The sequence below is a fragment of the Glandiceps talaboti genome, chromosome 21 (assembly GCF_964340395.1).
Source record: "Glandiceps talaboti chromosome 21, keGlaTala1.1, whole genome shotgun sequence".
Taxonomy (NCBI): Eukaryota; Metazoa; Hemichordata; class Enteropneusta; family Spengelidae; genus Glandiceps; species Glandiceps talaboti.
This window is the reverse complement of record NC_135569.1, coordinates 6,565,240-6,590,159: the sequence shown is the minus strand read 5'-3', so window position 1 is coordinate 6,590,159 and position 24,920 is coordinate 6,565,240. Positions and strand designations below refer to the sequence as shown.

Here is a 24,920-nt window from a genome sequence, read left to right as displayed (position 1 = left end):
TGCTGTCTAAAGCTATTTTTAATCAGGTCAGTTTAGTTAGGGGGTGGGATGGTCTATTCGGTGAATGTTCACACATCATACCAACAATAATTGGCGTGTACAAAAATGATGGTTCCTTTTGTTAGTATAGCAATTCAAAGTAATGACAATACGTAAATGGGCTGGGTGCTTCTAAACATTGTGACGTAATTATAAACATCGTCATCTATCATGGAGTGAACAAGACTGACTGTTTGCAGTCGAAAGCTCTCAAGTATGTTGTGTGTATAGGTTATAATTTTAGTAGTCGTTGATAGTCATGACACTTCAGCGTGTAGACTCAAAAGTCAATTTGATTGGATATATTGCACCATGCTATGTTACACAAATATGTTTACCCACAAGTGATTGAATACAGTCTATTCAAGGTGTATGGTGTTATGAGTAAGTCATTATATCCAAAACAAAAAACACTTCGGAATTCCAACCATATTAAAATAAGTACATGATTTCGGATTTCCGTCGGATACCGATGTTTGCCGAAATTTATCCCCATTCACAGGTGGTGCCACGTTGAATAAAGTTATCAATATATAGAGTCACTATGGTAGACGATGATAAGAAAACAAGCAATGAAGACACCGAACACCTTATTGATAACAACGATGACAAATCAGAGGTTCAGGAAATAGTTATGGAACTAAGTCAAGAAATCACAGAACCAGACGTTGGTGGCGCTAAAGATCCAGGAGAATCACCGACAGAAGAGGAAGCGATAGGCTTGATGACAATGTCCCTCAAATTAAAAGTTCTCTTGGCTGGACTTTGTACAAGTTACTTCTTTTATTACACGGCATTTTCCATGATCGCACCATTCTTTCCAGACGAGGTGAGTCGACCTGTATACCTAGTTTACCATTTATGGTTTTGACGCGGAAGTATAGAGGACGTCCCATTTGGTGATCGATTTTGTATCATTCTGTGTAATAGCATGCAATCAAAACCCATTGGTAGTTTTTAGGGAGTCTTGCCTTGAAAGCATCAATATCTTGGCTGACTTCCAGGCCATAGTTTAGCGAGTTCCACTCCCGGATAGTTTCTCGACGGGGACTGTGTTAGTGATATATTTGGTGTTTAAACTCAAGATACTTGAAGCACACTCTTCTACCTGGTGCTAGAAAGTCCCTGGAGATTTGTAAACGATTATAGATTTATTGCGTTATTTTAACTGTTATGTTTTCATGTTATCACTCTTATTGACAGGCTGAAAGACATTCTGTCCGGGAAGGCATTATAGGATTTATATTTAGTAGTTACTCCTTCACAGCAATAGTTTTATCTTCGTTGTCAGGACGGATTGTAAGTATATATATATATTTTGACGAACATCAAATATATGGTATTTATTACATAAACCGACCATAAAGGAGGTCCTACTTAATCATATGATCACATGATCCTATATTGCTTCTATCTGACGAAATAATAACGCCACCTATGGCAGGATGGATGGGAAATCACATGGCGACACCACAAGCATGTATCTGAACGAAAATTATCGTCTGCTGCTGAAATTTGAAAACCTTTCTGATTTTAATGTCATTTCTAAAACGTTCAGAATGTTAAAGCATGATGCAAATTGAAAGTGACGTCAACATGTACTTATTTTTATTTATTTAAAAAAAATTATGCTTTATTGACCTATCCATTTTAAGGTGTCACGATGGGAAAGCAAGAAATAAGCTCGGCTGTCCTAATGTCTTTGCTGTATTTGCATCCCCACTTCGTCTTACTAACTACTCTGAGTTTAAATGATACATATATGACGGTTCAGCCCCCCCCCCGCCCGATCTGTGTCAATGAGGTTAGTTGTCTGTTATTGTGACTAATTACTTGTCTCTCTATATATAGATTCCAAAAATCGGTGCACGCTCTGGATATTTGTTTGGTATGTTTGGGGCCGGATTTACTACACTAGCATATGGGTGAGTCATGTACATGCAGGTACTTCCACTTGTAGAAAAGACAGACCTGTGCTAACAGACTTGAACGACAGGAAGGATACAGGGTCTGCACAGGACCTGTTACAGGGGCGAAATTATATTTGGCGGATAATGTGTATAAATCGTGTCAAATAAACACACACAAATTATATATTGCGGTTAACGTTTATAAATCCTGTGACACACACACATACTTACAATTACATAGATCCAACTTGGCAATCGACTATGTATTTGTGTCTGTACTGCGGATTACAGCATGGAGACCGGATGCCTTATACAAATTGGTAGATATACTCTTTCGGAGGATGTGGTGGCCCTGAAAAGGGCCGTTTGGTTTGGGTTTGGTGGAAGAGGTTGAAAGATTACTTCTTCACAACCTTCTTTGCCTTAGGCTTCTTTGGTTTAGAAGCCTTCGTGGGTGCTTTCTTGATAGCAGCCTTCTTCGTAGGAGTTTTCTTTGCCTTTACTACCTTCTTTGGCGTCTTTTTCTTCTCACCAGCCTTCTTTGTTGATTTCTTAGGTGTCTTCTTTGCTTTCTTTGGCGTCTTCTTGTCTTTAGCTTTCTTGACTGGCTTCTTCTTGGGAGTAGCCTTTTTCGTTGCTGGTTTCTTCTTGGGTTTCTCTGGTAGCTTACCAACTCTAAGACGACCAGTCACACCGGTAGCAGTGGATCCTGCAGGACGGACGAGTTTACCAGACTCCGTACCAGCTTTGAGTGCACGGCGGAGACTAGACGTGAGATGAGAAGGACTGACGGTAGGATAGTGTGACAGAATGTAACCTTTGATAGCTTGGACGGAACTACCCTTCTTGTCTTTGAGTGCCTTGATAGCTTCTACCACCATATCCAATGTCTTGGGATGAGTAGGAGCAGCCTTGGTCTTCTTTACTGTAGCAGATGCCATGTTGAAAATATAGACGTTATAGTAGAAGTCGCTTTGTAGTCACTGTAGATTGATCACTACAAGAATGCCACTTCGCTGTGAAAGAGCGTCCTTTATCTACCCTTTGCGAACGTCGGAGAAGACAATGGTGTGAAACGTACGCCTGGACACTCTCGGTCATTTCTCCGGACACATTTGTGTTTCTACCCTTCATTGCTGCTGTATTTTATCATGGAAATAATTGCACAAAATCAATTTAAATGTTACAGTCAGTTACAACAATATCTAAACTATACGTTTAAGTGTCATTGTTTTCGATTTTTGCTTTTTGAGAGAAAGAAATACCGTTTTTCGAACATGTACAGAACAAGAACAGCATGCATAATTTGGTATCTAGGTGTTACTGTACACTCTGCACTGATTCTATTGTTACGTTCTACATTATATTCCATGTCTGAGAGTTATACAACTTAAATAACACCACAGTTTCTTATAATTTTAGATTTCTTGACAAAATTGACGATGAGAAAACTAATTTATTCATTGTGATGGCGTCAGTGGTTAGAATATTTGAAGCAGCGTTTTGTATACTGAGTATAAATTCTTCAGTGGCTATTATATTCCATCAATATCCGCGAAGCGTTCAGGGAAAGGTCTTGGTGAGTAAATAATACACATTTGTTTGGTACATATATATGTAGACACACTATCAATCTACAGAAAGTGTGTCTGTCTGTCTGTCTGTTTGTTTGCCTGCCTGCCTGCGGCCTGTCTGTCTGTCTGTCTGTCTGTCTTGCTAACAATGTATATTGTAGGTTGTGGGTGCGAGTGCCTCTTTCTGCCTACCTGCCTCTCTCTCTCTCTCTATCTATCTATCTATCTATCTATCTATCTATCTATCTATCTATCTATCTATCTATCTATCTATCTATCTATCTATCTATCTATCTATCTATCTATCTATCTATCTATCTATCTATCTATCTATCTATCTATCTATCTATCTATCTATCAATCCGTCCACCTGTCTCACACAGTGAAGGCGTCGATTTCACTTGAATCAAACCTAAACGAACTTGATCTTAATTAAGGTCCCAACTGATAATTCTCTCGGAATTGTTTATACTAAAGAAAAGTGATTACTTTTATTCATGATTAAAGTATAAAACTTTATAATTATATGAATTTTCACAGAATTATTCTTGTTATTTAAATAGGGTATGACAAACATGTTCTTCGGTGCTGGTTTGACGAGTGGTCCCTTATTAGGAGGCATTTTGTTTGACGTAAGTATGTATGTATGTATGTATGTATGTATGTATGTATGTATGTATGTATGTATGTATGTGTGTTTGTGTGTTGTGTGTGTGTATGTGTGTGTGCGTGTGTGTATGTATTGTATGTATGTATGTATGTATGTATGTATGTATGTATGTATGTATGTATGTATGTATCCACAGCACTCCAATATATCCGCAATACATGACAATGTGTTTAGAAATATTTCAAATTTTGTTTTCAGGTTGGAGGATATGGTCTACCCTTTTACGTGGTTGGTGCAGGTATTCTATTAACAGTACCTTTCAGCTACTGGGTCGTTGATAAAAATATTGGTAAGCATCCATGTATCACTAACAACACAATGTTATCGCCGTTCAGATATATTAACATGAGAAGTTTGAAAGGGTACTCACAGCACTCGTGTAACGTTCAGAAAGCAAGAACTTACTGAACAGCGCCCCCGACTGTGGTATAGATTTGGCATTCAAGATACTAGTCTCGGTTACCGAGACTCTCGCCGCTGGGGGCTTTGCATACGAGACCTCCCCAAGCGGGCTCCCTCCTCTCGTCTGGGTGGTCTCATAGAAGAGCCTCAGTAGTGGAGGCTGGGTATCAGAGATTATCAAGATACTGGTAATTCGTAATCATGTCGGAAACTTATATCACAAGTACAAGACTGTAATAATCTTCTTTTTTTAGTGCGAACTTATAATTAAGAATCAGAGGCAACCACATAAACTAGCAACAAATCAATTTTTTTCAGATACTGACCGACAAGAAGCATCAATGTTTAAACTGTTCAAGAATGCCCCTGGTATTACAATTCCAGCTTTAGTCAGAGTAGTAACGGGAATAGTTCACGCCTTTATAATGCCAATCTTAGCCCTCTACCTCACTTCAGAGGTAAGTCAAACTTAAAAAGCGTGCTCTTATTCTTTCTGTCTATGTTCTTGAGCATTTTAATTCCATACTGTGTTTGTAGAAGTTCCACATTCGACACGTGCTATGAAGTTTGGCAAAAATAACAACAAATTAACAATGGGTTACTTGTTGGCTCGTCCATACCACGTGACACGATCTGAGCCAATCACTGAAGGCTGTGTGAGAACAATGTGTTATACATACGAATAAACAATGGTACAGGAACTCCACATTTCTGGAATTTTTTTTACCTAGCTTAGGCAAGGTGTGAAGCTCATTGTCCCCCTTGATTCTGAATTCTCGACTGAACATGTTCTTTTGATTACATTCTCCGTCATACATCTAGTCTCGGCGCCCTAGTTCGGGTTAACACACGGTATCTTTTGGTTGCCATAGTGATTTACAAATAAAACATCATTTCATACCATGGCACTAAGACTAATTCTATTTCAATTTTTAGTTCTTAGTGGAAAGCAAGACATTACAGGGACTCTTATTTTCAATACTGACCGTTGGATACGGTATCGGTTCTCCAGTATGGGGCTGGCTTGGAGATAAACAAGTAAGTAATTTATAGAGGTGCATCCACTGCAACGGGAACGTTTGCTTGAAAATGTTGTGTCAGGTACAATAACTTACAACACGTAATATCGTACACCGTGAACAGTATTGCATCACTCGTGGGTAAACGTACTTTTGTCAAATAAAATTGATTTTAGGACTATCACAATTTCAACCTGTTTCTGTACTACATACTGGTTAACACATACAGTGTCTTATCATTAGTATTTCACAATTTTCAATGAATATATTGTGGTTGTCTGATCGAAAAATGATACTCCAGTTACTCAGTTTAGCATGGTGACAGACTCAAAACCAAGCTTTCGCTCAAGATTTAAACTTGCCACTACACTACCTACAGATAATGTTAACCACTAATTAACAGATACAACGTCTTTTTTCTTTTCTTTTTAAATAAATAACTGACCCATTTTAGTTAATATATTTTTGGTTATTTGATGAATTTCTTTTATCCCAGTTGCACATTTAACACGTTAGTTGAGAAACTGGTTATCTGAATTGTGACTAGATTTTTTCGTTTATATTGGGAGACACAGTACTCTCACATTTCTTCACATTCAGCAAACCTACAATAATCACAGCAAAAGCCAGAGGCGTTCAGTAAATTTGCGTTGTTCATTTTTTGATGAGATAAAACGTAGTAATTCATATTGGAAGAGCTTGCTGACTGAAATAGTCAGGCAGCTCTAAATTGCAACATATGTACGAGGTAAAGTTATATACGCACCAAGGTCATCGTAACCTTGGTACATGGTGCGTCTTCCATTATCGAAACGCGTCTTTGTCAAATTACGGTGTTGTTCATTGAAACGAAAGTAATACTCAAGTTCAAATCGAGGTCTTTGACCTTTACTGCAAGATTTATGCAAAATTGAAATTGTAAATCGGCCCTGTGTTCAAATGCTAAGAATAGTAATTAAAATCCTGAAATAATTTTGCTATGAAGTGTTTATTAATATTTTTAAAAACCCTTTTGATTATACACTTCTTGTCTTTCTAGGGTCTGTTAAGATGGTCAATATTAGTTGGAATTCTCCTCGTCACATTTCCTGTATTCCTGATGGGTCCATGTCCGTGGTTTCATATAACACCGTAAGTAAAGCTACAGGAGTGGAAAGTAAGTTGTGCAGAAACAAAAGCCAGAGAACGGATACAGTCGTTGTTTATGTCTGTTTCTTGCAGAGTGGCTTTATATACACTGTAATTCAGTTATTGCATGTGTCTGCATGGTATAGTCCACACAGTGTACATTTTCTTAAAGTGAGAGTAGATTATGAAGTTTCTGAACTTTCAAGGGCAAGGTTTTCTTTTCTCGACAGAACTCTATGGCTTCTTGGGACATCATTGTTTTTCACTGGTGCTGGTGTAGCTGTTGGAGTTATTATAATGGTTGATATCATGGAGAAGGCAAAGTAAGTACACTTATATTACTGTGGAGAGAGAGAGAGAGAGAGAGAGAGAGAGAGAGAGAGAGAGAGAGAGAGAGAGAGAGAGAGAGAGAGAGAGAGAGAGAGAGAGAGAGAGAGAGAGAGAGAGAGAGAGAGACAGACAGAGAGAGACAGAGAGACAGAGAGACAGAGACAGAGACAGAGACAGAGACAGAGACAGAGAGAGAGAGAGAGAGACAGAGAGAGAGAGGGGTACACATTTTGCTGAGTGCCCACCTTGCTTTACAGTGTGATATAACGATTGATGTAGTCATATATTAATAGTCAAGTCAAATTATAAAAGATTCCTAGGAGATGAATAAAAGCAGGAAATGAATATTTGAAAGTAATACCACTAATAATTTGTATATTAACTGAAGGTCTTCTGGAATGGAGGACAACATGGCCCTTGGTGCTATGGTATCTGGAGTGTACTACTCTGCTTATTTTATTGGGTAGGTTAGCAAGTTGTCTGCATGATCATTGACCGATGTTGTCATATTTTAATAGTCAATAGAAGAGTCCTATAATATGAAAATGTTGCATGGTTGACAGGGGTTCTAAGCTTTTGTTCAGATGTAGCGTAGGCATAGTTGAGCAAAACACAGTTGTGTAGAGTTCAGGAGAGTAGAGTAGATAGGAGTAGAGTCAAAGATTGAGAAAAAGGTAAGAATGATATAGTATAGGTCAATAGAATATGAATAGACAAGAGTAGGATGAGTGTGATAGACGAGTCTCAGAGTAGAGTGCAGAAAATAGAGAACAAAGAGTCGAGCGCAGATTTATAAAGTAGAATTAAAGGAAATGATAAAACGTGGATATTAAAAGAGATAAAATGCATTGGTTTCATTCGCTTTTCCTTATCTGTACAGAGCTATCTGTGATCAGAGCTTAGGCGGAAGTGACGTATAGGCCTTGCTAGGCAACTTCCGTTGTTCTGATCAATAGTACCTTTGTACTGATAAGTGACAGTAACTGAAACAGACACGTTTTATCTCCTGTAATATCCAATTTGTTATTAAACATAGTGAAATCACAGGGTATCCTTTCCCAATAATTTGAATGTGTTTCATCTGTATTACAAAGTAGCTTAAGGCAAACACAGGTAGAACATCACATAGAAGATCCAAGTTTATTTATAGTGTGTGGGTACATTAGATATATTATAGAGGGATGTGTACAAAAGGGGATAGAGGGATGATATAAGAATTTCAAATAACACAGTTGTAACTGACATTTCTATTGTTGCATTCTGTTTTCAGTACGGCTACGGGACCAATAGTAGGTGGAATTCTATATCAAATGTGGGGTTTTGGATGGACAACGACGGCCGTAGCATTCCTGTGTCTCCTTACGTGCTTCGTGTACAGTGGATTCATGGCTAGGGAATCCTGTCTCGAACGGCAGAGGGCGCAATATTCTGATTTGGAAAAGAGTAACCGTGAAATGAAAAATGTCAGTAGTGACGAGAAAAAGCCTTTGAGCACATCATATCCACAATACACGGAAGACTAATCGTTCATACGGACACATCATAAATTCTTTCCGTTGCAATTCCGTGTAACCGAGTAATTCTAAAACAGTTTACGGCGTTGGGGTGTGGGTGGGTCGGGGGGGGGGGGGGTGTCAGTACTTTCAATGCAAAAAATTGTGACGTGAGTCAAGCCTAACATTATTCTTATAGGTAGCATAGTTCAAACAATACTTTATATCAACGTAAAAGTGTCATTTTATGTTATTTATGAATTCATAATGGTACCGCATACAATATTAAACATATTGTGGTGAAAATGACTCTGATCTCTTCAAATCATTTTGTATGTATGTATGTATGTATGTATGTATGTATGTATGTATGTATGTATGTATGTATGTATGTATGTATGTATGTATGTATGTATGTATGTATGTATGTATGTATGTATGTATGTATGTATGTATGTATGTGTGTGTGTGTATGTGTATATGTATGTATGTATGTATGTATGTATGTATGTATGTATGTGTGTGTATGTGTATGTATGTATGTATGTATGTATGTATGTATGTATGTATGTATGTATGTATGTATGTATGTATGTACGTACGTACGTATATGTGTGTGTGCGTGCGTGTAGATGTATGTATGTATGTATGTATGTATGTATGTATGTATGTATGTATGTATGTATGTATGTATGTATGTATGTATGTATGTATGTATGTATGTATGTATGTATGTATGTATGTATGTATGTATGTATGTATGTATGTATGTATGTATGTATGTATGTATGTATGTATGTACACGTTGGCTCATACATGATATTATGACAATCACAAAGTAATATAGAATCTACGAAGTCAAGAAAGTTAACGTTGCTGTGGGTTCGAGCCCGGCTTACTACTGAGAGGTTCCTATGTAAATATGTATTATTGCCCATTTCTTTGAAAACCAAGTCCAGATCCTAATACGATTAATATCACAACAAATAACGCTTTGGAATTGAAAATTGATAAACATCATTTCTACAAACCCTGCCAAACATTAATGACTTATCTGGCAAATCGTCACGAATACGCAAATATTTGTTTACCTAATTCTACTAACCAACACACTTTCAGTATTTTAAAACATTAACAACATTAGGAAAGCCTAAAGTGTGTAACGCCAAGAACGGCAGCTTGGGAGCTTGGGAGCAACACTGTGCCAGTGTCAATATGCAGACAAAAGCAAGATTCGCGATCAGCACTATTTTGCCACACTGTCTATTCATATGCAAATTATAGGTTTGAGGAAACAGTGATAAATTGTCAAAATGTCATGCTATGATAACAAATAATGACTTAATAATCACCATAGGATGGATATACCGATGAAATAGCTTGGATAATGTGTAATCCATTGCTTTGTTCGGATTGCACATTGGAAATTTTCGTCAAAGCTTTTGGATTCCATAGCAACACATTTCCATATGTTATTTTATCATTAGCTATTTATCCTTAGAAATGATATCCTATACCAGTTCACTGGAATCAGAATACATTAAAAGTATATTTTACTCATCGACGTATTTCTGCCCCTTGCGTACCAATCCACACTTTGAAAAAAAAGACAACGGTTGTTTCTGTATCTCCCACATTGCTTAGTTCTCTCTCTGAGTCGGCTTCTATTTACAATGGAAACAAGGAAACTAAACAAAAAACGTCGCCTGACAAAGTTCTTACTGACTGAGTTACTAACATTTCTACATTTTATCGTATGTTTCCACACATATCTAACTCGCGCAACGGTTATTCAATCATATCGCCTAGTGCGAACAAATTTTACCAACATTGCTACATTGTTTTCGACGAACGTGGGTTCGATGATGTTGCGTAGATTGTACTTTACCTCAGACTACTAACGTTATAGTGGACTGAGACTTTACACACCACTATGATCTCGGTTGTAACATGCGCCGATGCCAGTTAGCATTTTATCGTACCAGACGACAACATTCTGGAATTTCAGTAAGATTTATAACGATGTTTCTACACTTCCTGTTTCCACAGGTGAGGGTTAGGGGATGGGGTTGGGTTGGTGGGGTGGATGGGTTCTTGTTTATCGAGTCTCTTTTCCTATCTGTAATGTACTAATATTGGTTCCTCCATTTTCTGTCTTGTCAGCCAGTCAGAGTCTGTCTGTCTGTCTGTCTGTCTGTCTGTCTGTCTGTCTGCCCTCTCTCCCTCACAAGTTATCCAGCCAGCCAGCCAGCCAACCGGCCAGTGATGAATCAGTGAGTGAGTGAGTGAGTGAGTGAGTGAGTCAGTCAGTCAGTCAGTCAGTCAGTCGATCGATCTGTCTGTCTGTCTGTCTGTCTGTCTGTCTGTCTGTCTGTCTGTCTGTCTGTCTGCCTGCCTGTCTGTCTGCCTGCCTGTCTCTGTCTGTCCCCTTCCCCTTTGAGGTTTATCTGAAAAGCAGTCATACCTTATTAATTGGTCATATATCCCAATAAATCACACACCCTCGTGACGTGACAATTTTAGAATTAAAAGGGAATTCACTCGTAAATATGAATAACTGTCAGAATACTTTGACAACACTCACCTATAAATTATGACAATGAGAATTCCTGACAACATCTAAACGTGTCTATGGTAACGTTGACACATGCGCAGTTAATGAATAGATAATGAAAAGTATCAGATAATTGATTCAGAATTTTGAAACTATGCAAAGTGGTGGATTTTTAAAAGTACATTTTATAGGCCGGTCAAAATAACGTCGCTTTATCTGGCGCCAATATAGTAACATGTGAGTTTTGTGAATTCACATCTGTCGTTCACAGAAATTATTAAAAATATCGTCATTTTATTGCAAATAAGCCAGGTTATTAGTAATGTCGGCAGTTTTATTACAAATGCCCGCGTTTATTACAAATGTCGGTAATTGTTACAAGTGTACGTCCATTGTACATGTCGAAAGCAAGATCCGTCATGGTTGCTATCAGTATTATATGCGAAAAATCCCAAACTACACACGTATTCGTAAGTTTTTAAATACAGTGCCATTATATGAGTCGTATTCGGTCCTTTCGTAAAATCCATTTCATGCATATTGTGCATATTGTCTGTCTGTCTGTCTGTCTGTCTGTCTGTCTGTCTGTCTGTCTGTCTGTCTGTCTGTCTGTCTGTCCATGTGTATGGAGGCGGCAGGAGGAGAGAGGGAGGGTAAAATAATCCCATTTATGTAATAGTTTATGCATCACTTGCCTAGCTAATCATGGGTCGCCATATGAAGGTATTACAAAATGCGTATTATCGTAGCATCAAATTCTGTGATTTTACTGAGAATGTATCTAATCGTGTTCTCCCAGCCTTAAAATTGTAGAAGGGAGATAATTCATAACATTTAATTCTCGCATTGACCAAATTACGGAAGTGTCACCACATTTGCTGTTACGTATTGCATATTGTAAAGACCACCGGCCGTATGGTTCTGTCTTTACCACTAGTAATTATTATTAGATCTGTTAAAAGTGCGACAAATGTCAAAACCATTCATATATTACTTAACTGATTTAAAAGACGTTCTCGACAGGCGAGAACGAGTCTTTTTATTCAGCACTTCTGGTCGTAAGGTAGGTAATCTGTTTGACTATATCCTTCCCTTGATATCATAACATTGTAGCCCGTTCGAATGTCCGAGTTTTTATTTGATATTGTTGACTTTTAAAAAAAGCTAGAATTTTACTTTCAGACAATTCAGTGTGGAATATTGTTAACTATTTCTGAATCAGTGTATTTTAATATAAGCGGAATCATGATTGTTGAATTTAGAGTCTAATAGTGACCAGCTTTGAATTTTGACGTTGCCGGTTTGATGCTCGGTCGCTGCCGATTGTTTCAGAATGGTTCAAAAGTCTTTATCAAGGATATTAAGGCACGATATACAACAGGTAACAACCCGACTATATAATATTATTTCAATGTTATGGAATAGAACGATAACCGCTCGAGTATCAGGTACGTTCAAAAAGATTTTAAAAATACGCGATTTAATTTTTATAGGGTCGGTCGTGTTATCAGAAACACACGATTTCTTTATTTGGCCTTTTGACCAAGTGTTACTTTACAAATGTATTGTCGCATATGAATTTTTCGCAGATTTAGGCATTCACCGTGACAGCAAGCATGTTCGTACTGCTTTTGATGATACCGTTGATGTTCCACTCCGTTGATTCCCAGGAGCCCATACCTGCACCAGTACATAGGCCGTCCAGCGCAATTGAAATTGAGAATAGGTATATTGTTGTATTCAATGAGGTAAGATGTACGTAGTAGTGTTGTTATCGTTCCCAGTTTCAAAATGGGTACAAGCTGAATTAATATTGGGGGTGGGGGTAGGCCGGGTGGTACTTACAGTATTGTACATTTGTATGTACTGAAACCCAACCCAGGCATAATATGCAAATTATATGTAAATAATTCGATGACGTAATTTAGTATACGTGCAGTAAAATGCGGAGAAAAACTCTTATTGTGCAATCCGCGTCAGAAGTAGCCTGTTTACTACTCTTTTTTTGTTACATCGATAGTTGTTGCACTTCCTACTAGTTTGTGCTGAGAGCCGTTAGGACTTATTCAGTAAGCCACACCCTAAAAGTCGTCATCAAACACATGTATGTTAAATTTACATAATTGCATGTAAATTATCACACGCACACTTCACATGCTTCATGTGTTAACTTGTGATTAGCTCTGCTGTGCGTGTACATTAACATAATGACTTCATTTGAATAATGTTGTCATGTAATCAAGTTATTGGTGCACCAAATCGTAATCACCAACGTTCTGACAATCTCAACACTAGCCTTGATTCTATGGCTAGCTGCTTTCAAGAGTTAGGAGGTGTGACGGTAGCTACCGATGCAACGCATAACAATTCAGTGCAGTACACCGGCTACACCATAAGATAATATTCTTACCATCAAAGGCCTTTATCGACATCAATATTATACTTAAAATCGGATCGAGGTTTTATGTTCAGTAGTATTTTCAATCACATGAGCTTATGAATTTTGGCTTGCCATTTTCATTATTCAACTTTTCTCTTCCCACTTTCTGTCTTTCTCGAACACGAAGGAGAACCCTTTACTGGAAGGGCGGGTCCCACTTTAGGAGGGCCCGTTAGCTGTACTACCGAGGTTTGCCAAATCCCGATCCGGACCGTAAAGATTTTATCATGTACCCTATGTAGTGGCACAGAAACATCACTTTCATCACATAACGATTTGTATCACATAACGACATATGAAGCGATAGTGAAACATTACTTTATGCACAAAAACGTAGGATGTTAAGCTAGCCAAACGTGTCGGTTGCGTGATAGTTAAAATTATTGCACGGGTTCGATGCGCACGCTCTCCACTGAATCTCATGGGTGGAGATACAGGGTAACCGTAAACCGTATATGGTATATGATAAATTGTTAAGGTTCGATGCGCGCGCGTATTTAAAAAAATATCTAGGTGTTATGTTGAAGCCAACGCTGATAGAACAGTAAATTTAGGTTACATACAGTTAAAGTTCATTATTACGTTTTGTCTCTCTTAGGGGAAAACGGAACACGATGTGATAAGGGTCTCTGCGCAAGCAGTCAAATCCGCTTCAACGAATAGCCATCACTTGGATATTGATAAATTGTTTAATAATACCTTTCGTGGATTCACCGCTACAATGGATGATGCAATATTAGAAGAGGTTGGTCATACCTGCACTGACTGCTACTGGATCATTTTGTTCATGATACAAAGTACAGCTAGTTGCAGTTGCTACAAATTATTCATTTGCTTAATAAAAGACGTCGTACCTGTAAATTTGTGATGGATTTTATCTGTCAACAAAGCTGTTTGTGCAAAAATCTGTTTGTACACGAATCTTTAAGGGGGTTTTGTTGTTGTGTTGGTCAGTGGGATTGGAAATACAGCCAGTATTTTAGTGGGGAAAACTTATATTTCACCAGACTGTGTGGGCAAGGGGACAAGATAAAGGTAATGGCGGAGAGGGTAGTGAGGAGTATCGATGAAAGAAAGGGAGAAATATTTTTGTTTTCATTCAGCCGGAAAAATACTTGTAACCTAAGGGTTGTCACTACTCGTCTAGTGACTCATCTAACCATTCATAGTGACAAGGGCCCCTTAGGTTACTCGTATTGTCCTTGGCTGAACAAGAAAAATATCGGGGAATAACATCTAATTAGCATAACTATCTACCACAGATACGCTTATATCCTGAAGTGAGTTATATTGAGCAGGACGTCGAGGTAATACTACTAAATTCACCTGCCCATCTGGACAGGATAGATCAACGGGAGCCGTTAAGCAATCCTCCAGATGTATCGTACACACCATTAGGTATGTAAATCACGTATCTTATTAATTACTATATATAGTATACTATATACACTGTATACTGCATACTGTATAGTCTATACCATATACTGTATACTATGTGCTCTATATAAAGTATACTATATACTGTATCGTCTACCGTATACTGTATCGTCTATGCCATATACCGTATAGTGTATATTGTGTACTATATATTGCATAACATGTACGCTGTATACTGTATCGTCTGTACTGTATTGTCTATACCGTATGCGATATACGATATACTGTATATTATGCACTATATATTGTATAGTAAGTATACTATATACTGCATACGATATACTATATCGTCTATATTGTATGCCATATATCATAACCTTCTGACTGAATGTGTACTATATATTGTATACGATCTCGGGATTTAATGTACAACATGAAGTCAACGACAGTGGCACTTAGTTTTATGATTAATACTATGCAGTGTATATAGGTAGTTTTGTTTATTTTTTTTAAAGTTCATTTGTGAATGGTTTGAAGCTAGATTCATTTTGTGACGGATTTACATACATAATCTGCCTCAGGGTGTTTTCATTTTGTGGCGTCAACAATGATGAGATAGGCCTATGCTGATCTGCCCATAGCTGATCGTTTTGAGTAAACATCGGACAATTCTAGGTATTGAATATCTTATTCATTTCCCCAGCGTGGGAAAATATTAGCGTTCAGAATGTACTCAAAATAAATCAGCGGGAGGACTAACGTGATACGGTAAAAGTGCCCTAGGGAAAAACGGAAAAGGAATATTGCACTCTGTATGCAAATTGGGGTCACTCTGGGTCACTAGTCCAGATCGCGTGACACAATCTAAACCAATCACAGAAGGCTGTATGAAAATGATGTTTCATGAACTATGATGACACATGTCGATATGATGTGACACATTGTGATTGATAAACAAGCAGGACCTCCCGTGTGATCGTGCACACATGTGTCTACTCACATGTAGTTGAAGTATCATTATCTTAATATCCTTAGGTAGTGCACAAGATGTTGACATCTACATTGTTGATTCTGGAATAAGAGAGGACCATGAACAGTTTAATGGCAAAATTCGCTTTGTTCCAGATGAAAGCGAAAAATGTGACTTTATGCAGGCGAGTAGTAACTTTTCTGTCATTGTGATAGACACATACATTTGCCAAAAACTACCTGTAAACTAGCAGATCTCCAATAAATGTTAACACCACATGCAATACTATGTATGTATGTATGTATGTATGTATGTATGTATGTATGTATGTATGTATGTATGTATGTATGTATGTATGCATGCACGCTTGTTTGTTTATCTGTGTACATGTATGTGCGTGTGTAAGATCATCCGCGCATCCACCCACCCACACATCCACCCACCCACCACGCCACCAAATACCCCACCCATCCGCACATATGCCCGTCCGTCACCACCGATCTACCCACCTAACCATGTATATTTAGCTGTTTTTCTGGTTGTTTACTTTTTTGGTGTAATTTAGGGAGAATCACCCGAAGAAGCGTTAGAGGAGTACTGCGAAAGCCATGGCACTAATGTAGCTGGCGTGGTCGGTGGAAAGGACTATGGAGTTGCCCCAGATGCTACTCTTTGGGATGTACGTGTATTGGTGGGACGTTGTACCCATGATGATGTTAAAAATTACCTAAGCGATGCTCTTCATGGTATGTAAATTTGTCTTCCCAGTGAATATCTATTCGATAATTTCTCTAAAAACACGTTGGTATTAATGTTAATGAAATATTCATAGTTTTTTTTATAGTTGTCAAGGTGACATTTGCCTTAATCCTTTTTATGAATCAATACAGAACGTTGTTTGAAGGATGCAAAGTTAGAATTTCGGCAAAAAGAGAGCTTTGGCTTAGCAGCAAAGTGATATATTCCACGTCAAATGGTCGAGCGAATATGTGCATATTTTTGGTTGAATTGTTCACTTATCGATAAAAGCATAGAAATCACACACGAACAAAATTAAAATGGTTACAATTGAAAAAACAGAGTTAGGTCCTTAGTACACTAACAGTACTGACTATGTCCCCTACTCTATCGATGGAATATCTGTGACCAAGATTATCATTGCACAAAAAACGACCCTACCCCCAAAACTTGCATGGAAATTGGTGACTCCAAAATACCCCCACGTCCTTTTCCTAAGATATCCCCTCTGACAATGTTTATGTTGTTGCCCACATATGCAAGAATTGCTGGTATACGTATTTACACTAACGAGTGCTGGCATTCTGGTTATATAAAAAATTTCATGTGATCATCTTTCAGTTGTCCTATTAATAACGATTTTCATTTATGAAATATATATTTATGAATAGACTTGTTGCTTGTGTTTTTATTTTGACTGACAGGACTTGACATGATCGTTCACCATCGATACAAGGGGACGGGAGATCGTTTGCCGGCAGTAGTTGTTTTACCCTTCGGTACTCCTGACCGTCATTACTCTCAAGCCTTCAACGACGCCACAACGTACATGGACAACAAAGGATATGTGTTTGTTATGGCAGCAGGGAATTCCGACTGTGAACACTTAATAAGCAGCTTACATTCAGTAAGTATAGCCTGTCTATGCTCCTAGTAGCTCTGGATCTAGTCAGTCATTCATGTATGTAATATGTATGTATGTATGTATGTATGTATGTATGTATGTATGTATGTATGTATGTATGTATGTATGTATGTATGTATGTATGTATGTATGTATGTATGTATGTATGTATGTATGTATGTATGTATGTATGTATGTATGTATGTATGTATGTGCGTGTGTGTGTGTGTGTGTGTGTGTGTGTGTGTGTGTGTGTGTGTGTGTGTGTGCACAATATTTGAAATCTGGAACTCTTTTGTTTTCGGGAATTATGTTCTCCTTTCCTTAAAGTAACCATATAGATGACAAATGGGTATTTATTTTGGATTATTAATTCTCAAGAAAACTCCACAAGTATGAATCTCCCATGGATTAGTGCCATGATATTGATGCTATTCTCAGGAATGGTGGACATGTTATACAGATTCCAGATTAAGATGTACAAGAAAAAACAGTTTGTACCAACTGGAAATTATAGTAAATTCAATTCAAAAGGTGAGAACCTGTCTACAGTACATACCAAGTGACGTGTTATAAATATACATGCACTTGGATAAGGTTGGGGTAGGGTCATTTTGGGATATGCAGTTTGGGGGGGGGGGTGTTGTCTTTTATGGTTATTAGAATGGGGTGGGGGTTGATGTGGGATGTGGGGTCCAACTCCAAAACACACCCCCCCCCCCACACACACACACCAGTTAGCATTACCGGTCCCTAAGCATGTTACTGTTATGTTATTCATAGCGGTACTTGTATCATGTTTGTTTTGTTTAAAAATTAGGGCTTGGTAGCTGGTAGCTCCATTTCTATACCGATGCTAGCAGATGACACTGTCTTTGACAGCAATACTGGTTCTTGCGTCGACTTGTTTGCTCCAGGTTACCAGGTTGATACAGCTTCGAGTGATACCATTACTTCAACTCAACAAACCTCAGGAACGTCTATATCTGCCGCCATTGTTGCTGGTAAGTAAACGACCATGCCGACCATTTTGTACATACAACTATGGAATGATGATAACAAGACTGTTCAGGGCAATCTCTGTTTTTCTGCTCATGGTCGTACACCATGGCTTCTATTACGTCACCGTCATGACGTTACAGAAAACACATCGGGTCTAGTTTAGGAAAATATGCCTACATTGTTCCTCTTTCTCCTGCTTCTCTCTCCATTTCACCATAACCACACTGCGATGACGATGACAAGCCACCACCACCGCAGCTTCCACCACCACCACCACCACCACCACCACCACCACCACCAACACCACCACCACAAGAAAGTTACAAGTGCCTTGTTATGCATGTGCACTATTTTGTTCTTTTTTTCAGGAACTGCAGCAATGATTATAGCTGAGAACCCAACAATCGTTAATCCACAGGAGATCGAAGATAAAGTGATTAACCGGGCAACACCTGACGTTTTACAATTTCTTTCACTTAACAATAATGCAGTTAACAAACTGGTATATGCAGGACAGTAGCTGTTGATACATGACCACTGATTCAGAAATACAGAACGATGAACTCGAAAATTGCTTCTGATTAACATTATAGTGATTAATTAATTCATTATTTTTTATGAAGTGTACAAGTTGTTTAACATATTCCATACTTGGCCAGCTGTATGGTTTTGATAGATATAGTTTTCTGTCGCCGTATATATGAAATTATCAGAAGTGGCTTCTAGCAAAAACGACAAGTGTCATTGACACGCCAATTTGAGAGAAGATGGTCGAAAAGGGAGTTCTTATAACTTCATTAATAGAAAGTGAAGCAGATCAAATTAAACACATAGGGACAAGTTGCTAAGAGTTTTGTTCAGCCAGACGATAAATTGTGGTGATGATCATAGTAAGATTTCTGACGATGTTTTGTTTCCAATTTCGTGATTTGATTTGATTTGCAATTCAAATGTTAGATGAAGAGTAAAGAGAAATATTTAAGCTCAACTTTATCGTTTCATCGAAAATTGACAAAATGTACGTTTTATTTTATTTCACATCAATTTTCTTCATGAGAATTGTACATTATGCTATGTGTTCTCAAATCAGTATCTTCATAAACATTTACAAGACCAGCAACTATTTCGCCGATTGAAAATGTTAAGCCCTTGGTTTGCCACGATGCCCTGGATGGCCAAAGTCCTGAAATACATGATCTGTTATGTGTTTGATGTGACTATAACGGGCTTGATCTCTATGTGTCAACATACATATTTAACGTCTTCTAAAAGTTTCTAACGTGTACGTGTTAATTTCTTTAGACTCATTTGGCGCAACTTTATATTTAATTGTGGTGAACATCGGGATTATACAATAAAGTGATCTTATCATGTATTGGTCTTTGGTCTTCTATTGAAATTCACAATAACACTGTACTTCATGACACCATGGAATTTTAAATTGGATACCATGAGTCTGCCTGCCTACTGTTTGCACCTAATCCGTCATTTCAGTGTTTGAACCTAAATGACCTGTACGGTAGACAACAGAAGACACTTGTCCTCTTGACTCGTACATAGGTAAACTGGTAACACCATGTACCAGGATAGGCTCAGACTACCAAACAAGGGGTCTAAGTCATAGGTAATATTGGGCTCCAATCCCAGAATTCCCTACCTCAATGCACATAGGTCGGTTCATACTTAATTTGAATAATTGTAGTTCCTCTTATGTTTATAGACATCACGTGATGTAGTGTGGTGAAAGTTACTTTTCTTGACTCACACGACATCAACTAAAGCAGCTAGGATAAAATCAGGCTCGACTTTATTTACTGTTAACTGGAGAGTATACCATGTGAATTCATGTTGTTTAATAAGAACTTGGGTGTTGCACGAGATGAAATGCACGGTTTTACTCACTTTCACTTAATAGTGCGGAACTGGCATCGATCCGAACTTAGGCAGAAGTGACCTACTGGCCTTGCTGGGCAACTTCCATTAAACATGACGTCAATTGTCACATGTATAATTAGTTGAGTCACATGTATAATTAGCTGGGTCACATGAATAATTAGTTGGGTCACATGTATAATTAGCTGGGTCATATGTATAATCAGCTATGTCATGTAAAACTAGAGGAGTCACATATATACTTAGCTGGGTCACATGTATATTAATGATCATACATTGGATTTCCCTCAAAATAAGAGTTGTTGAATTTTGTATGCAGTTCTGCACTGGTCACTGTATTCTTCACAGCCCTGTCTTCTGAAAACATTTTATCAACGTATTTCGTCAGTGTTGGTAACTCTTCACCAAAGATTGTGATTCCAAAATCTACAAGTTTCAATCTTTCGAACCATGGCCACATGTTGTAGTCTGCCATTCCTGGTTGATCGCCTTTAAGAACAAAAGGAAAAAACCAGCATATTCGAAGGAAGGATATGTTTTAGTCTTTCATATAGAATAATGAGGAATACCAGGAAATAAAGGTACTGTCATTAACTTGCGGGTCTGCAGAGTCATTTAATGACTTCACTTCACATACATTTTGCATAATATACCAAGAAACACAAACTCCATTTCACCTTAATTGTTCTAAAAATGGTCTACTGTTTCCTCATGCGATTTAGTAGAAATACATATGTATACGATGAACACTGACTATTCATGACCATTTATCTGAAGGTAATATGCACTTAGGAGTCATGAATATTTAGTGTTCATCTAACATAAAGTGGACCACTCTGACAACATTGAAGCTTTTGAATTTAGTGTCTCTTGGTAATTGCACGAAAATATGAAATATATGTATGATTTATATATAATACATAATGCTTAATAGTAAATATGAAATATATATATGATTAATATATAATACATCATGTATAATAGTAAATATGAAATATATATGATTTATAGATTATATATAATATTTGATATAATAAATATGAACTATATATATCATTTATAAATTATACATTAAATATATAATATATATCTCCTCAACGAAAGTTTATGAAAATACCTTTATCCCTTTCAAGAAAATAGGAAGATTTGTGAGCAGAAGTTGCTGATATGAAAATAATTGTTTTTCTTATCTCACCATATATTGAAATAAAGAAAGCACAACATGAAATAACTAGAAAAAGAAATGTCACTTACCACCAAAAAATTTTGATCCACGTTTTTGCAAGGCTGATTCCAATATTTTCAAACCTCTAAACACTTGTGTCCTACTTTTCTCATCTGTACCATTGGTTTTTAGAACTTTGTAAATTCGAAGAGCAACCTGTCAAATAAGAAATGAAATAAAAGCACCTGAGTAGCATGCTTTGTAAAATATATATATATACACTTATAACATCCTTATCCTTTTGAATGAAGTATATATATATATATATATATATATATATATATAGTTTACGCTCTGCCACTGCGGTATAGAGCACTGTCTTAGCAGATTGATACTCACCGAGTTATATATATATACACCTGCATCACTGCATTGATGGTAGTTCCCCAGGTCTGTTCATACACATATTCATTATAGGAAATTTGGGTAGGTTATATTACATGTCAAAAGTGACTGTCTGTGTCATCCCACCCTCTATATCTATATCAGAGTTGTCTGATGATCGCACAATGCGTGAAACTCCTAGTTACAACCAAGAAAGAGTTCCAGTACTACCAAAACTATATATATATATATACATATATATATATATATATATATATATATATATATATATATATATATATATATATATATATATATATATATATATATATATATAAGAAATTGTTTATGATGTCATATTGGATACAAATAGTGACAATAACAGTCTGAAATAAATTGTAAGTATAACATTATTGCCTTCAGACCCAAATTTAAATGATCTAAGACATATTTTAGCTGCATTATTATTTTCTGCATTATTTAAAGTGATTGATGGGGAAAACCTTTTCATTAGTATGTGATAATATAGTGAAAACACTTTCCCTAAAGTCCATCACTTTTGACCCAATGTCTGTTTTGATTTGTATATCTCTAATTTGGCTTCACTGCATTGATGGTAGTTCCCCAGGTCTGTTCATACACATATTCATTATAGGAAATTTGGGTAGGTCAAATTACATGTCAAAAGTGGCTGTCTGTGTCATCCCACCCTCTATATCTATCCCACTGTGCATCACAGAACATACCAAATGATCAAGTGCATTTACTAGCATCTGATCCTCAGCTTTCTTGTAAGGATCCTTCGGGTTCAAAGGGCGGTCCGGAAAGACTGCATCTAAATAGTCATTGACGATCAAAGACTCATAGATCACATTACCATGGTGTTCCAAAACAGGTACTAAACCCTTGGGATTCCGCTCAAGAAGCCATTCTGGTTTGTTTTTCAGATTGCAGTTGACTAGGTTATACCTGTAAAAATACCATATGATCAAAATTACGAAACTTGAAACAAAATATTCTCTGGCCCAACAAAAATGTTATCAATACAGCTACATACATATAATGATATGTTTTCTGGTCTGGCTCAACAATAAAATCTTAATAGTATTGCTTTCCCAAAACATCTCTGGTGAAAGAATGTTGTTGAGATAGACATAAAATGTAGCACTGTTGGTAAGATTTTTGTTGAGCCAGATGATAAAATGTAGCACTGTTGGTACGATTTTAGTGAGCCAAATGATAAAAAGTAGCAACGTTAGTAAGATTTTTGTTGACCAGATAAAAGAATGTAGCACTGTTGATACGATTTTTGTTTATTGTGACTAAGATGTGTGCTGTCTTAGTGTCAAGCAATTTATAAAAAAAAAATAAATAAATAAATAAAATTTGCCCTATTTCCTGAAGTCAGAAACAAACATTTCTTTATAGTTTTTATTGTCTTATCACACTCGTTTGGTCTACTTACGGTATCCTTTTGGCTTCCAAAACCAATCTAGATCGTTGTGCAAAAGGACAAAATGTCATGCTAAAAAGACGTAACATTCCTTCCTGTAATGGAGGTAATGCAGCACCTGTTGAGAGGAAACATGTGTCAAATTATATTTCAGCATATTTTATTACTTATATCAATGACAGCTAAGAAATTTTATTTAGTTTGGTGGATGTATATATTATGTATCAACTTCAATGGTAGGGGCTTATTGTTAGTCAGCTGATTAGAGTAATATAAATTGTAGCCTGTAAGGTACGCTGTGACAGGGCGCCCTCAAACATCGGTCAACCTCTCTCGGCGAGAGAAGCGGCAGTGCAGTGAGCGGAGCTGAGTGACACGATGTATCTTACCACCATGCTTTACAGTCTACGGAAATGACAAGTTTAATCGAAATATTTGTGAATACGTACACCCCTTGTCATTCCCATTTTCCCAAATCTCCGCCACCCTCGACAAAATATTAATGATGGCTCCCTAAATGCACATCTATGATCTACCCGTATTCCCATTATAATGCTATCATTATAACCCAGTCTAACATGAACGCTGGGACAGTCACCTGACGAGACTTGACCCGAGATTAAGTGTCACAAACAGACTATATTGACAGTTCGTACCGAAACCATGTGACGATGTTTCAACACTACACAAATCTGCAAGTCATCGGTGTTTTGACCGGTCGCTCATCAAGGTTTACCAGAGGTCAAAGTTCACTCTTTGCAATATTTTATCGACCGAGATGGTTTTAGAAAGTAAGATCGCGTGCTGGTTTGCTTAGAACTTTACGCCGTTTGCATACAGGTCGACCACCAACTAAGTTACTGAATGGGAGTACAGAGTTCAAAGACAAAGTTTATTCTAACAATATATGCTGCAGAAATCCTGAAAATATAGTGCTCGTCACCCGGCTCGTCATTCGAGTGATGTTGACGACAGTTGTCATTGCAACTCAACGAGAACTCGGGACCTACCTAGTGATTTAAATGTTGTAAACAGATTCTCGAAACAGATGCTTACCTGTAGCTAAGTGCTTTATAGACATGGTGTAATATATGTGATAGTAATTTTCTAAATGGAGCCAAGTACCGGTACTGCGTGACTCCGTTTACACGGGAGTCCCCTGTATGACGTACTTCACGGATGTCAAAGGTCAATGTAGCACCTGACCTAGTTTTGATGGATCGATGTGCGAATGGGTATGGTATGGATAATGGCATACATAGTTTCAGGAGTTAATATATACGCACGTTTGACTTTGTAAGGAGAGGTATATTGTCGCGGAAAACATGGAAAATGGGACTATGTATAGACTTACCGGGTTTAGGGACAATATAATGATCTATAGCTCAGACCACTAACGAATTATAGTGGTCTGAGTCTATACTATAGTGATGATGTGAAAACTTTCCTCTGTATTCTGAGTCTCCCACCGACCT

The 24,920-nt window shown here is 37.4% G+C and overlaps 4 protein-coding genes across 4 annotated transcripts; 2 read left to right on the top strand and 2 right to left on the bottom strand.

Annotated features, from left to right (window-relative positions):
- The first annotated feature begins 688 nt into the window (after positions 1-688).
- Positions 689-8,595, top strand: LOC144451620 (MFS-type transporter SLC18B1-like). The gene is made up of 12 exons (XM_078142511.1): positions 689-868; positions 1,243-1,338; positions 1,891-1,964; positions 3,372-3,528; positions 4,087-4,155; positions 4,392-4,482; positions 4,914-5,053; positions 5,532-5,633; positions 6,654-6,745; positions 6,973-7,065; positions 7,461-7,535; positions 8,343-8,595. The coding sequence occupies exons 1-12, from the start codon at positions 764-766 to the stop codon at positions 8,593-8,595; spliced, it is 1,347 nt and encodes a 448-aa protein (XP_077998637.1). The 5' UTR covers positions 689-763.
- LOC144451671 (sperm-specific H1/protamine-like protein type 1) lies at positions 2,348-2,890 on the bottom strand. Its single transcript, XM_078142566.1, has one exon. The coding sequence runs from the start codon at positions 2,888-2,890 to the stop codon at positions 2,348-2,350; it is 543 nt and encodes a 180-aa protein (XP_077998692.1).
- A 3,564-nt stretch (positions 8,596-12,159) lies between the features above and the next one.
- On the top strand, positions 12,160-19,908 carry LOC144451528 (aqualysin-1-like). Its single transcript, XM_078142402.1, has 9 exons — positions 12,160-12,182; positions 12,709-12,867; positions 14,158-14,304; positions 14,822-14,957; positions 15,972-16,090; positions 16,472-16,652; positions 17,349-17,551; positions 18,369-18,552; positions 18,919-19,908. Exons 2-9 carry the CDS (start codon positions 12,736-12,738, stop codon positions 19,068-19,070), a joined length of 1,254 nt encoding a protein of 417 aa, XP_077998528.1. The 5' UTR covers positions 12,160-12,182; positions 12,709-12,735; the 3' UTR covers positions 19,071-19,908.
- A 797-nt stretch (positions 19,909-20,705) lies between these two features.
- On the bottom strand, positions 20,706-24,599 carry LOC144451775 (pyrimidodiazepine synthase-like). Its single transcript, XM_078142679.1, has 5 exons — positions 24,502-24,599; positions 23,458-23,563; positions 22,739-22,961; positions 21,698-21,824; positions 20,706-20,932 (listed from the first exon to the last, which is right to left on the bottom strand). Exons 1-5 carry the CDS (start codon positions 24,524-24,526, stop codon positions 20,706-20,708), a joined length of 708 nt encoding a protein of 235 aa, XP_077998805.1. The 5' UTR covers positions 24,527-24,599.
- Positions 24,600-24,920: the final 321 nt, after the last annotated feature.